The sequence below is a fragment of the Hylobates moloch genome, unplaced genomic scaffold (genome assembly GCF_009828535.3).
Source record: "Hylobates moloch isolate HMO894 unplaced genomic scaffold, HMol_V3 SCAFFOLD_4, whole genome shotgun sequence".
Classification (NCBI taxonomy): domain Eukaryota; kingdom Metazoa; phylum Chordata; class Mammalia; order Primates; family Hylobatidae; genus Hylobates; species Hylobates moloch.
In genome coordinates, this window is record NW_026652279.1 from 138755495 (window position 1) to 138770815 (window position 15321).

Genomic DNA, 15321 nt, shown 5'->3' on the forward strand with positions numbered 1-15321 from the left:
AGATCTCTAATTTTATTGATGTATTTTTGTTGCAGGTAATATTTTGTTTCCAGTAGGGATTAGACAGTGGTTTGGTGGGTGATTGGGATATCTGAGAAACAGATACGTGAGTGACTCTGAAGGGAAATTATGGTTTGGTGTAAATCAAATAAAAACCATGAGAGAGGCAGTTAGTTTAACTTTCCTGTCCCTGCTCCCTAGCCATAATGCTCAAATTCCACAGCCAGGTACATTTATCACAGAGAGAAGTTGCTGCTTGACAGGGATCAGGAAAAATGTTCATGGTAGTCATCATAGAGTATCGTTACTTTGGACCATCCACAGGGAGTAGAAATGGCTTTAGTTATCCGAGCAGCTCTTTGTGAAATGGAATGTTACTGCTATCTGATTAAGAGCTTTTAATTTGTTACAAATGCAATGGTGAAACTTAATATCCAAAGGTTTCATCAATTTAAAGTCATTTTGAAAGCTTAAGTTTTTTATTTGGAATACAGTATCCATTTTATTTAATTTGCCACAGAGTGTCTTCTCATGATTTATGCTAATTTTCTTGGGATAAAGCAACTCCAAATCCTGATAATCTCATCATTGTGACTCATCCCAGTCAGAAAAGCCTGGGGCTAACATTTATAGGACTTGTGGGTTTGCTGTTTCCCTTTGGGACATGAACAGATTGTTAGTCTCAGAGTTAGCGGGTAGAATTTCAAGCAAGAAACAGTAATGGGTTACTGTATCAAGGGACTGGGTAGTGTTTGTCACACACAAGGATAGAGCATTAATCATATTTTTTTTTTTTTTTTTTTGGTTAGAGGCAGCAACTTCTGTATTTCAGTATTTATTCTCAGGCAACAATTCTACCATTGATACCTAAAACTACTTGAAAGGATTCATCTATGTACTGGCTGTTAATTTAGGGTCTCTAAGAGGACTACCCTCAGCAGCTATTCTTGCCATAGTGTCATCCTGCCAGGCATCTTCAAGCACATAAGTGACTCAGCAATTGCATCTCTGTAAAGGCTAAGTCAAACTCTTGGTGTTTCTAAGTGCAATTAAAAACTAAGTATAGCAAGCATTGATTAGGCTGGGCGTGGTGGCTCACACCTGTAATCCCAGCACTTTGGGAGGCTGAGGTGGGCAGATCACCTGAGGTAAGGAGTTCAAGACCAGCTTGGCCAACATGGTGAAACCCCATCTCTACTAAAACTACAAAAATTAGCTGGGCATGGTGGTGCACACCGGTAGTCCCAGCTACTCGGGAGGCTGAGGCAGGAGAATCGCTTGAACCTGAGAGGCGGAGGTTGCAGTGAGTCAAGATCATGCCATTGAACTTCAGTTTAGGCAACAAGAGTGAAACTCTGTCTTAAAAAAAAAAAAAGTATAGCAAGCATTTATTAATCAAAAAATTTAGTAATGACAGGGCATTATTTATCACAATGGCTCAAATTAATCAGGAATTTATGACTCCCTAGGCATTGTGCTAAATACATCATATTCATGAGCTTATGAATCTTTTCTGAGGTGGGTATGATTAGTATTCTCATTTTACAAATGGGAAAATTGAGTCCACAGAAGGTTAAGTAACTCGCCCAGATTCACCAATGAATAAACGATGAATCCTGTATCGTACTCCATGTGTCCTTAACGAGGAAACTTGAATACGTAACTACTGATTTGTGAACAGAAAAACTTGCTGAGGAAGGCAAGAGAGGTGGGGCAAGGTGTGTGTGTGTGTGTGTGTGTGTGTGTGTGTGTGGTGGGGTGGTGGGTCATGAATAGAAAAGTTAGAGAAAGGACATGCTGTGACAGGGAACTAGACGAAGAAACCAATAGCACTGTGGTGAAACCCCCACCCCACCTCACCTAGGCTGCCCGCTTAGGGGAGAAAGTTGAACCCATGTGGTTTAAATAGAATTCCTGAACCTAAGAATTTAAATAGGTTGCTCCTGAAGCAGCAGCCAGAAAGGGCTTTGCAGTTGTCAAATGTGGAAACAGGCTAGCAAATTTAGCTGACCTGGAAATGAAGTAGCAGAGCTCAAGAAGGAAGCCAGACTTACTGATGAACAAATGTTTTCTAGATGCTACATGTGCAAGTACATTGCACAATGCTATAATTAATCAATGTACCTATGTGTGGACTCAAAAGTGGGTATGAAGTATCTACTGTATGAAAGACACTGTATTAAAACACGGAAGTGTGTCTGATGTAAAATACAGTTCCAAATTTTAAGTGGTGTGCATACGTGTGACTGTGCTGAGGTAGGAGCGTTAACGTGAGACCAGTGTGCAATGGCTATAACTCAAAGTATAGTCACAGAACTGTCATAAAGCAGGTGCAGAAAAAACAAATGCTGCAAGGGCTCCAAAAATGTAGAGGACTCTATTCAGTTAGAGGACTAGGAAAGGCTTTCTGGAGAAAGTGGTGTTGGATGAGAGCTTTGAGGATCATCAGGATTTTTGCAGATGATAAAAGTGGGATGTGTTGTATTTCAGAGAACTGTTATTTTAAGGCAAATTTACCCTTTGACCCTGGGCAAGCTTTTTACTAACGTTAAACATTTTTTCTCTTCCCAAAGTGAAGAATTGGATAATCTCATCAAAATGAAAAAAAGCTTGAATAGGTAAGATTTTTAAATGTTTATTTTTTATTACTGAGTTGCATATTGTGACTTTTTATGCCTTTCCAGCCTTTGAGCGTGAGGACCCACATACCAGGGTAGTCAGAAATATCCTACAAATCTTGGATAAAAGCTTGCAGCAATCATCATCATTTCATTGTTATGATGAATGGTTATTAAAGTCTAAAGATACTGATATGAAAGTGTTCTTGATTTTCATACTCCATTTGTTTATTAAGGCAGTTATATAAATAACCACTTTTCTCTTCCTGAAATATTAATTCACTAGAATGTAAACAGAATTTGGTTTGATCATGGAATAATTTTAGTTTAACCATTACAAAAAACATTTTATTATCATACTTAATGTTATATTGTTTATTATTATTTTTTGAGACAGGGTCTTACTCTCTTACCCAGGCTAGTGCAGTGGTGCAATCATAACTCACTGCAGCCTTGACCTCCTGGGCTCTAGCCATCCTCTTGCCTCAGCCTCCCAAGTAGCTGAGACTACAGGCCTGTGCCACCATATGTGGCTAATTTTTAATTTTTTGTAGAGATGGGGGTCTCACTGTGTTGCCCAGGCTGTATCTTCTTGTTTTAAATCATTTATAATTGTATAACTTGAAATATGCCAAGAGAAAAAAATGAATAATCAAGGCTTGTGTTTGTGGTGTGTATAATGTAAGCAAGCTCTCTATTACTTTGCATACTAATCCACTAAACAGTGATCAAAGGGAAGGAGAAAACAGGGCAAATGCCAAATGAATTAATTGATCAGAGGATCACAAGATGTGTTTTTCATATCCTGTTCTGGCAATAATGATCAGTTAATCTGCCGCTCTTCGGTTTCCTCATTTACAAGGAGAGGAGGTTTTAGATCAGAAGTCACAGACTCCATGGCCCACTGAGACCAGGCAGGTGTGAGTAGGTGAGGAGACTGACTGTATGAAACACAGGCAGTGAGATAACTGGGGCCAAAAGAGAGCAAATGCCCTGTCTAAGCACACAGCTGCTTCTCAGCTCAGCTCCAGCTGATGATCTCCACTGAATCTAGTGTTGCAGGACAGCAGGGCATTCTCAGGAGATCCTGAAAATCCAGTTTTGTTGTTTGTTTGTTCCTTTGTTTTAGAGACAGGGTCTTGTTCTGTCACCCAGGCTGGAGTGCGGTTGTACAATCATAGCTCACTGCAGCCTCCATCTCCTGGGCTCAAGCAATCCTCTCACCTCAAACTCCCAAGTAGCTGGGACTACAGGCACCACCACCATGCCTGGCTAAGTTTTAATTTTTTGTAGAGATGGGGTCAGACCATGTTGCCCAGGTTGGTCTTGGGCTCCTGGGATCAGGTGATCCTCCCACCTTGGCCTCCCAAACTACTGGGATTACAGGCATAAGCCACCACACCTGGCCTGAAAATTCAGGTTTCTGTGTGTCCTGACCATCATTGTAACATGGGCTCACTTTAAAGCCCACGCTTGAAAGCTAAAAGGGTAGAAATGCTCCATGAATCCAAGTAACACCTCTATGGACCTACTGTGGTTGGCAGATCCCCAGTTTATATCTTTTATTTTGTTTTCTCTAAGGCCCACTACAATTTAAAATTTGAGTCTATGAAAATACCTATTTCAAGAATTGTAGCTCATTTCCCCAACTAGCTTATGCTTCCTGTCTTAGATGTAAACTGGTCTATGTTCTTATAGAGTTAAGCATTGGTCATTATCACTGATGAGGCTTTTTTAAATCAATACATTTAAAGGAATCAAGGTCTTGATGGTCTCTTCAGAGCAAATCCAAAGGTAGATGAAAGAGAGAAAAGGTAAGTGCATCTGTCTCAAATCTAAAAATCTTATCTTGCAGATTGCTCATCTTATTCCTTCAGACATTAGCTGCAAGGGGGTTGTATCCTCTGGCATGGAAATGTACTAGCAGATGGGGTAGTGCTCTCAGCATTGTACATTTAGTTCAGACATAATTACCCAGAGGATTTCTGCTCTTCCATTCAATAAGAGTAAATGAGCAATTCATGGAGAATGTTTATTGCATCTGACCTTTCAAGATACCACGCAATTTCATTTCAATATGCAGCCTTTTATGTGAATTTCTTTGTTTTCAGAGCCAAAAGCCTTGAAAGTCTCATCTATATGAGTACCCGGACAGATAAAGATGGCAAAGGGTAAGATTTTATTAAGACAGACCGTTTTGATTGAGTCCCAGACAGTATACTATTTTTCCAGAGGAGACCTTCTGCTTAGGACAAGGGTCAGGCAGGCTGGTGGAATAAGCCTCAGACTGGGGTCCAGAGACAGTGTGTGTCTTGGTGCCGGCTCTGCCACCAACATCAATCTGGATGACCCTGTGCAAGTTGTGTAATTTCTGGAGAGCTCTGTTTCCTCATTCCATAAAATGAAGGATATGACGTAGATGATCTCCCAGTTCCCCTTCATATCTAAAATGGAAAGAAACACAACTAGCTGTTACAAGTAGTGGAGGATAGGTTGGTTTATGAACTAAATACATTTATAATAAGGCATTTAGGTGCTGGGAGCATATCCCTTCACCACTGAAGTCTCTCTCTCTCTCTTTTTCTTTTCTTTAAGACAGAGTCTTGCTCTGAGGCCCTACCTTGGCTCACTGCAGCCACTGCTTCCCGGGTTTAAGTGATTCTTTTGCCCCAGCCTCCTGAGTAGCTGGGATTACAAGTGCCCGCCACCACGCCCAGCTAACTTTTGTATTTTTAGTAGAGATGGTGTTTTACCATGTTGGCCAGGCTGGTCTTGAACTCCTGACCTCACGTGATCTGCCCACCTAGGCCTTCCAAAGTGCTAGGATTACAGGCATAAGCCACCACTCCTGGCCACCACTGAAGTCTTTAGAGTGTATAAAGGCACTTCTCAGTTGGAATCTTAGTTGGGTCATTTCATATGTATATCTCTTCATACGTATTTGTAAATATCTTTAAATGAAAAGCTATGCTTTTATTTATTTTAAATCATAAAATGGGTTAATTTATGATTAGTAACTGAACTTATAGCATTTAAGAGGTTACCTATAGTTCTAGCCTAATATACTAGATAATTGACTTGCATGACTGATACTATTTTTCTTGTTGAAAGAAACCAAAGCCGTCACAGTTTCACTAGAGAAAATCCCAGAATAGTCAAGAATGACAAAGGGCAAGGATTTATGAGCTCTCTACTATTTTTGCCTTCCAGATTGGCTGTTTACTTTGTATTTGGTTAGTCATGAAATTTGCCTTTCTAATATGAGAATTATTTCTATTGTCACGGTTATTTTTAAAAACCATTTATTTGTGCCAGTCTATGCCCAGAATGGCATTCTAGCTTTCCAAACCAATCTTGGCAATGCATTCTTAACCCTTTCTGATGTAGAACACTTAACAAAGTCTACATGATGAAAAGCATTGGCAGTAACCATCACGAAGGCTTGTTAATAACATATGATTATAATGTAAACATGCCAACATATTATAGGCAATTTTTTTCAAATGTGGAATAGATTAAGTTGAAAAGGTCTTTTTTTTTTTGTACATGGCTATATGAGCTTTCTAGGAATAGATGAGGTTCCAGATATTTTTCAAAAACAGTTTGGAGAGTTCTGCAAAAGTGGTAGACAAAAGGAAAAGTAGGATGAGCATCTTAAGTAGATCATTTTGTGGGCTAGGAAAAAGATTTATAATCTGGGGTAATTTGATAACAACTGAGTTTTGGTGCAGGAATAACTGATCTTGTCTGCGTGGTAGGGAAAAAGTCCTAGTTCTTTTTTCTTCTTCCCTTCCTTCTTTCTCACATTGAAATAACTTAAAATGTCGACAGTCTTATCACAGAGAAATCAGAGAGAGATGAAAATGGCAAAGCATAATGCTTGGAAGCTTGGGGGAATTTAAAGAGATTAGCTTTCATATTCGCTAATAACTTTAGTCATTAGCATGTGAAAGTTTTATTTCATTTATATAAAGTGCTGGGACCGTAACAGTTATTTTGACTTTACCAAGGTGACTTCAGACCCTTTAAACACATCTGCTAACTTTTTAAGAGAAATGACTTGTCTGAATTCTCAAAGTATTTAGACTTAAGACATTGATCAATTGATTTCTACCCCTGATGTAAATGATTTTCATGCTTAAATAAGACAGTATCTCAATATATGTATTAAAATCAGCCTCCCACCAACCCACCTCCAAGAAAGCAAAAGCCAAGACCTTGGTTAAAACTTTTAAGTTGACTCCATCATAACTGAGTCATGGTTGGTATCTTAGTATCAGGCTGCTGCTTATACATTTCACATGATGGATAGAGCCACCTGAATTCAGTATTTCCAAGGACTTCTGATCCTTTAGGCACTGATTACATCTTATGAGATTCTCTTGTGGGAAATCTGCTGTTGTCATTACGAGATTCTGAATATATCACTGAGTTGCTCTTGCCTCACTCTCTCTTTCTCTGTCTTTCTCTTTTTTCCCCCCAATGTTGTAAAGAACCCAAAGCCTTGGAAGTCCGATTAAAGTTAATCAAGGGACTGACAAAAACGAAAAAGGGTGAGTAAATCTCCTACCTCGATGGAGCTCTTTTTATTCAGGTTAGCTTTTTATACCTCATTAGGAATGGGAGTGTTATGCTTTCCTTTGTGACAGTGAACTCTTGTACTGCTTTGACCCATCAGACAGACCTAGTAGGCAAAAGGAATATGATGAGTGCTGTTTCCTTCATAGGACCTCTGATTTGAGCTGCATTGAAGTAGGTGCAGGAAAACCTGCTACATAAACTCTTATTCCATATTTTCTTAAATAAGAGATGAGTCAAATTTTAATCTAAATTAAGAAATGTAAAGGACAAAATTGCACAGTGAGAGCCACATTGAGAAGCCTTTGAAACTGATTTAGACTAGTTTAAATGAAATGCTATTGTGGAAATTAATAAAGGTAAGTTAAGGATAATTACATCAAAGCCCTTTCTGGTCATTTGGTCCTGAAAACACCTGACACCACATTCAGGGACATTCTTGATTATACAGATTTCAGAGAAAATTGTACTGTAACCTAACTGACAAGTTTTGGTGTTTTTTCCAAAGAAGACAAGATCTCGAATCTGTTGTTAAAGTGAATGCCAGGATGAATAAAATGAGCAGAAGGTGAGAACTTAACAGATGTCTCTAAATATTGGTTATTTTCTCTCATATTAATTATGTGATATTGAGGGCATCACATCTTTGTTTGGCTTCTCTCTTCTGTGTCTAATCCCTGGTGCCCTGATCTTCACTTCAAAGAATCTACAGTATATTCGATCTAAATTTACATTTACTTATAGCCCAATAAAATCCTAAGGTTAATTAAACTATGTTATTGATTGGCAATTTTTATACTAAAATCCAATTTAATGTTGGTATAATAATTTTCCCCAAAAGCTTGAATTAATCATTGGGAATACAGAAGATGTATGTGTCTAATATTATGGGAGTATTTTGAAACTGATATAAACTTTTTTTTTTTAAAGAAGTGAAGACCTTGATAATGCTACCAAAGTAAATCCCAAAGGAAATGAAAATACCACCAGGTAAAAATAATTAATGTCTTTAATTATGGTTTCTGTTAAGTGTCAATCAGAAGATAAAATAATTTGGCTTTCTAGCTTCATAACCATGTTTTATTAGCATGGAATTAGACAATAAAGATAGGCCACACGACCATCCCCTCTTGTCCCCAATAAAACCACTAACTTTTGAAGCATTGTCTTAATGTTTGATAGTAAATTGCCTTTTTGCCCAGATTTTGGGCTTTGATTTGTCTTCAGAGTAAGTGATTGAATTGAATTTCTTTGTGCCTAAAGAATGCACAGTCTTGACAAAATTTTCAAAGTGTATTTCCAAAATGACAGAGATGGCCAAGAGTGAGCCATCATTGAAGCTCTGGTAATTCAACTCCTCTAAGGGTAGTGGTCTCAGGAGGCAGCCCAGGGGAGGCTGGGCTGGCACACACAGGGGGAGTGAGGACCTCCCACCACTTTGTCTCCTGTTCAGAGCTGTGTTGACATGGCAGTGGCACCCAATCACAGTGCTTCTGCCTTCCCCTCCTGTCCCTTTTAGATTCTGCTTCTGCCTTTTATGATATCAAAATATTTTAATGGGGTGGCCTGTGTCCCCCTGGGGAGTGAATCATTAATTTTTCTACTATGCGAGCTGTTTTTTCTTGCCCTTTTTTGCTCACCATGATCTACTCTGAAGGAAATGATATTTAAAAGGGTTTGGGCTAGGTAGATAGCTGAGTTTATATGAAAGCATAGATTCTTATTCTTTTAGTTAATATTGTTAAATTCTTGTTATTATGAAATTATGATTCTCAACATTATTCTTACTACTTAAAACAGAATAGGCAATTGTATCCAGCTTATTGAGTAGAAATTTATACTGTCTGGGTCCAGTGTAGAACTTAATCTAACTTAATGTCATTTCAATGCTGCCTGCTTGGAGTGTTCTAACAAGATGTATCTGAAGGCAAAGTTGGTTTTGTTAAATAACAAGTTTCATATATACTTATGTATTCTGAGAACAAAACAAAAAATCACATTTATTACTAACAAATAAGCAACCTTAAATGGTCTTTAGCTCAAGATGTAAGAGAATATTTTCATTTTCTTTTAGAGCTTCAAAAATTTACATTGATATAGAAAACTTGTATATTTACCACTTCTTAATTTTTCCAGCCATTATTCATATGATTAGTGCTATATTTTAACATCATTCATTAAAATTAATTTCCTTTTTCAAAGAAAACAAGACCTTGATGGACTTATTAAAGTCGATCCTGAAACAAATAAAAATATTAGGAGGTAAGGCATTTAACGTTCCCCCCTCCCCTTTGTTTGCATTTAGAAGCACATTAGAATTCTGAGTGTTGGTATTCAGGACAGTAAATTGGAATTCAGGCCAAAACAAACTGAGCTCTTTTTTCTCCAAACACTTTATAGTAAGTAATTCTGTGCAAGTGATACACCTAAATCTCCTGCATTTTATTCTTGGGCAAAGTTTGTTATCAAATAATTTTGAGAAATTAAATGGGAATTTGGACTGACCTTCTCTACTGAACTAAATGATTTATTTCTTTGTATGCTAGTATGAGTACATGTATTAGTGTATGTGTGTGAATATATAAGTAGTGTGTTTATATATAAGTGCATGTACGTATGTGTAAGTGCATATGTATGTAGATGTAAGTAGTGTATGTGAGTGTATGTGCATGTGTATCAGTAGTATGTGGATTTAAGTGCATGTGTGTATAAATGTGTGTTTATAAATGTGTGTGTATGTATAAGTGCATGTGTGGATGTGTATATGTATGATCTACATGTGCGTGTGTGGGGTATTTGTGTGTGGTGTATGTATGTGCATGTAGTGTGGTGTGTATTTGAAGATGAAGAGCTTAACAAAGTGTGCTTTGTTCTCACCCATGAGTTGTCAAGTAAGTCTGGAGAGCTTATGTCTTCTTGCTTGTTATTTTTTATAAGGCAGATGGAATATTTTTGAAACTGAATTTGTTGGCATGTTGCTGGAAACAGTAACAAACAATTGCATGTAATTTCCCTTGAATTCCTTTCCATTCAATTAGCTCAGTTCATGATATTATTTGTTGATTCTAACATGTGTCATGGATGCCTGCAGGCCCAGTTGGGAGGGCAAAGGCTCAGTTAGTTGAAAAGCTGGTGTGCACACTATCATGCCTGCCCTGTTTGTGTAGGTGTGGCATGGTCAGAGGCACCGCGACCCAATGAATTCGAGGCTTGCATAAGCTTGCAACCCATAGAAGGAGAAGAAAGCATTGATTTCGTTCGGTACCTGGGTGGTTCAGGGAGGTAACCTGAGGTGGTCAATGAGAGCAGGGAATCCAAAAATCCTAGATGAGAATTCTGGCTCTATCACTTGCTGTGTCCCTGTGCCTCAATTTACTCATTTACAAAAGAGGGATCATAAGATTCTTATGCCAGGCACATAGTAGATACAGGTAATTGTTGCAACAATAAAGATTCAGGTGAATTATTCATCATAATTTAGTGTTCACATTTTTAATTTTGACTTTGCAAGAAAAATCCATGTTCGTTTTCTAATTTTCATTAAAAATAGTATTTCCAGGCCGAGCGCGGTGGCTCAAGCTTGTAATCCCAGCACTTTGGGAGGCCGAGGCGGGTGGATCATGAGGTCAGGGGCTCGAGACCATCCTGGCTAACACAGCGAAACCCCGTCTCTACTAAAAATAAAAAAATTTAGCTGGGCGTGTCAAATACTCGGGAGGCTGAGGCAGGAGAATCGCTTGAACCTGGGAGGCGGAGGTTGCAGTAAGCCGAGATGGCACCACCACCACTCCAGCCTGGGCAATAGAGTGAGACTGTCTCAAAAAATAATAATAATAATATTTCCAATCAGGACTTATTTTTCTTCATATGTTGGTGTGTGTATATGTGGGCATGCCTATGCTCATGTGTGTATGCATGCATACAAATGTTTTTGTGCATGTGTGCATTCATGTGCATATACATGTATGTGTCTATATGCATATGTGATTGCCCATGTACATGAGTGTGTGCATTGCATGTGTGTACGTTGTACGTGTGTGATTGCATACATATGCACGATGCTTGTGTTTTCATTAGTATATGTGTAAATATACACATATGCTTTTGTGTGTATATGGGTGCATATGTACATGGATGTGTATGTACCTGTGTGTGTGAGTGTATGCATAGCACATGTGTCTATATTTGTATGCGTGTACTTCCTGTGGGCTTTTGAGAATAGTAGTTGTCATTTCCTTTTTCTGAACATAATGAAGTCTGTAGATCTTTTAAAAATAAAGCAATGGCCTTTTACTTTCTCAGTAAAGCCTCGCCAAGCTGATATTTTTCTATTCCAGACTCATTCCTGCCTTAAGGCTTCAGCATATGTTGTTCCCACTTCCTGGAATGCTCTATCCCCATATCATCACCTTCTCAAACAGGTCATTTCTGACCACAGAATATAATTGAGTCACTGTCCTGTTCTCCACCCCCAGTACTGCAGGCACCAACTGCTCTTTTTTATTTTCCTCATAACATATAGTGTTATTTGGAATTGTGGTATTCATGTATTTGTTTAATTGTATATTGCCTGAAGTTGAAATGGAAGCCTTATGAGGTCTAATCCTGTGTCTATATTGTTCACATTTATCCCAGAGCTTGGGGCAGGGTCTGACCCATGGTGGGCTTTCCAAAACTGTTTGTGGATTGAAGTAACCCATAATACTGAAGATATATACACTATGAGGTATTGCTTTACATAAACTCACATATTATTTTACGTTATTACATTAATAGTAGATTACTACATTAATCTACTCTTATGGACTTTATGAACTATGAGATTTAAATAACCTTATTTTATTATGTGCTTTATTTAATATTTAAAGAGATCAAGTCCTAAAAATGTAGTTAAAGCGAGCTCCACAACAAACACAAAGGGAGGAGTTATAATGCCTACTGTTTTGTTATTTTCTTGAATACACAAGTCTGGAAATAGCATCCTGGGAATTTTATTTTTCTCAGTCATTGGCCTTCAAATCCCACATACTTCATTTAGCCAGAAATCAACAAGGAATAATCTGGAGTAGAGTGATTGCTTCTGTGGGGCTAATTGTTTCATTATTTGCATGACAAAGGTTCAAATTAATTATTGCTACTTTGAGTCTGTATATCACATTCTCAGACATCTGGATACAAATAAAAGACTTGAATCAGCATCTAGTTGCTTCCAAATATCTGTATCTTTGATGTTGTATAGATAAAACCTTGGAGCTTTTGGACATGGCCTTAATAGGGTCACAGAGTATGGAGACACAGTGCAAAAGGGCCTTCCTGTGGATGTTCTTTTCCCTATGTGGCATCCTCTGTAGATCAGAGCAGCATTTATTGCTGCTACTGGTATGCAGAAAACACATGTAGATGCAGGGAGAAAAGCAAAATTTCACTAAGATCAGAAACCGAGGTATACTAAAGAGTAACAAGAAACTACTAAAATGTTTTTGATGACTGCGTAGAACTTTATTTTATTTTATTTATTTCTGAGACAGGGTCTTGCTGTGTCCCAGGCTGGAGTGCAGTGGTGCAATCACAGCTCACTGCAGCCTCAAAAGCCTGGGCTCAAGGGGATCTTCTCACCTCAGCCACATGAGCCACATGAGTAGCTAGAGCCACAGGTGTGCACCACCATTCCAGGCTAATTTAAAAAAATATATATGGAGACAGGATCTTGCTGTGTTGCCCAGCCTGGCCTGGATCTCCTGGGCTCAAGTGATCCTCCCACCTTGGCCTTCCAAAATGCTGGGATTACAGGAATGAGCCACCATGCCCAGCCAGAGTGTTGCGCTTTATATTGCAGTTGATATTACTGTAAGATATTACAGTTGATATATCTTACATTTCAGAATGTTTCAGAACTCTGTAGATTTTAATATTCCTATTGTTTGTTGCCGAAAACAACTAGTCAAAATTCATAATTCTAACACACAGTTATAAGTACCAGAAGCAATTACTGGGTTGCATATCATAGATTTTTAACAAATTGGTGTATTAATCTTAATGCAGTTTTGTGATAGAAAAATCTGCTAATGAATGCCAACTTTACAAAATATGGATTCTCCAAAGCTGGTTTTAAAGTTCTACATGTTGGAGGTTGATAAAGAGTATGCCTTCTGGAATGCTTCATGAAACAAGTATATAGACTAAGTTACAAAAATGTTTTGTGTACCTGGTAAAAGCTAAAATTACAGCATTTAGTGCATAAAAGTAGAGAGAATCCTAGTGCAATACTTGCTAGCGGCCAAATGGCTCTGAGACTAAAATAATGTCTCCCTGAGTCTCAGTGAATTTCAGAGATGTACAAATCCCTACATACTTCTGCATAGTCACCTTTCACAATCTTTAATCTTCAACTCCTTGGCATGATCTCAATGAGCGTTTACACTGCTTCTGAGTTTTAATGAAATAGCTTTATCTTCTTGTTGTCAGTCTACCATTGTTACCTGTTGTCAATCTTACCATTTCTTCAATGTTTTAAAGGGGCCAGAGCCTTGATAATCTCATCAAAGTGACCCCTGAAGTAAACAGAAATAATCAAGGGTGAGGACTATGTCTTACCTCTCTTCCTTCCCCTTCCCCATCCATTTGTGGCACTCAGGAAAGAAGATGTGTTGAAAAACCTTTGGATTGGGATCAGAAAGTCTGAACCCCATTACTTACCAGCTTGGTGTCTTTGAACAAGTCCCTTGAATGCTGAGCTCCAGCCTCCTTAGTTATAAAATGAGGATCATAATGTTTGTTTGGCCGGGTACAGTGGCTCACGCCTGTAATCCCAGCACTTTGGGAGGCCGAGGTGGGCGGATTACTTGAGGTCGGGAGTTCAAGTCCAGCCTGGCCAACATAGTGAAATCCTGTCTCTATAAAAAATACAAAAATTATCCAGGCATGGTGGAGTGCACCTATAGTCCCAGCTACTTGGGAGGCAGAGACAGGAGAATCATTTGAACCCAGGAGGTGGAAATTACAATGAGCCAAGACCAGCCACTGCACTCCAGCCTGGGCGACAGAGCCAAACACCATGCCAAAATAATAATAATAATATTTGTTTTTTGTCACTTGATAGTTGTTAGGAATGAATGAAATAATGGATATAAAATCCATTTTTTAAAAAAGGATATTACAAATGGAAATTATTAACAAAACAGTTTAGTTATAGCTATAGCATTAGATAGAATGCTTAGGGGAACCAGGTGAGAGTTTTTAGTAGATTATTATGTCATTGATTAACTGATTTTTTTAATGGAGTCTTGCTCTAATTATATGGTTTTATTTTGGGGGTAAATGAGAAACTATGTCAGTGTACCAGTGATGGGTAAGAATGTCACAAATTTTAGTCTTTTAAATTAAGAGCATAGACTAGTATCAATTTATCTCAAAACTCAGTAGTAAAATTTATCTTGAGTACATATATCCTTTAAATCAAAGCAGCCAATTGATTTAATTCCATTTTTATTTATCATGTTTTTTGTTTTTTGTTTGAAGTTCCAAAGACCTTAATAACTTCATCAAAGTGAATCCAGGAACAGAAAAAAGTACTCAAGGGTAAGATTTAATAAGCTCCCTTTTTTGTTTCATAGTAACCAATGCCTAAAAGTATAATTAAAGCATCATTTCAGCTGACTGATGCTGAACCCAATGATCCTTCAAGAAAAGCCATGTAACCCTGCCTACCTCACATCTGAAATGTTAAAAATTTTGGTTAACCAATTTCTGATACAATGAGACAATTACGCTTTGACTAATCAGAAATAAAGTTGTTTTCCCAGGATGGAAAGGACATTTTTATTCATTGATTTATTATTTTTCTTAAGCAGAAGGGATGGATGACACAGTAGAGGGGAAAGAGAACTAGACCGGACCCTATAGTTGTGGGTCTAGGCCTGTCTCTGCTCCTTTTACCTGTGTGTGCTCGAACTAGTCACTTCTGTTTGGGCTTCAGTTTCTCATCCTCAAAGTGAGGAAATTGCACGAGGAGCTCTCCCAACACTCCCAAATCTAATTCAGTTACTAAGTTCCAATAGATGTTTGGTGTCATGGTAAGGCACAGGCATTCTGCAGCCAGATTACCTAGCTTTAAATCCCAGCTCTG

The 15321-nt window shown here is 38.2% G+C and overlaps 1 protein-coding gene across 10 annotated transcripts in view; it reads left to right on the forward strand.

Moving 5' to 3' along the window:
• SCEL (sciellin) overlaps positions 1 to 15321 on the forward strand; it is a 166955-nt gene that overhangs the window by 115015 nt on the left and 36619 nt on the right. For 8 of the 10 annotated variants that reach the window (XM_032151056.2, XM_032151052.2, XM_058437996.1 and 5 more), the window contains 9 exons: positions 2574 to 2618; positions 4373 to 4432; positions 4730 to 4789; positions 7112 to 7171; positions 7705 to 7764; positions 8127 to 8186; positions 9399 to 9458; positions 13713 to 13772; positions 14715 to 14774. In XM_032151056.2, the coding sequence (XP_032006947.1) occupies positions 2574 to 2618; positions 4373 to 4432; positions 4730 to 4789; positions 7112 to 7171; positions 7705 to 7764; positions 8127 to 8186; positions 9399 to 9458; positions 13713 to 13772; positions 14715 to 14774 (525 nt within the window). The remainder of the gene's footprint in view (positions 1 to 2573; positions 2619 to 4372; positions 4433 to 4729; positions 4790 to 7111; positions 7172 to 7704; positions 7765 to 8126; positions 8187 to 9398; positions 9459 to 13712; positions 13773 to 14714; positions 14775 to 15321) is intronic. The other 2 variants (XM_058437995.1, XM_058437997.1) reach the window with 2 other exon arrangements.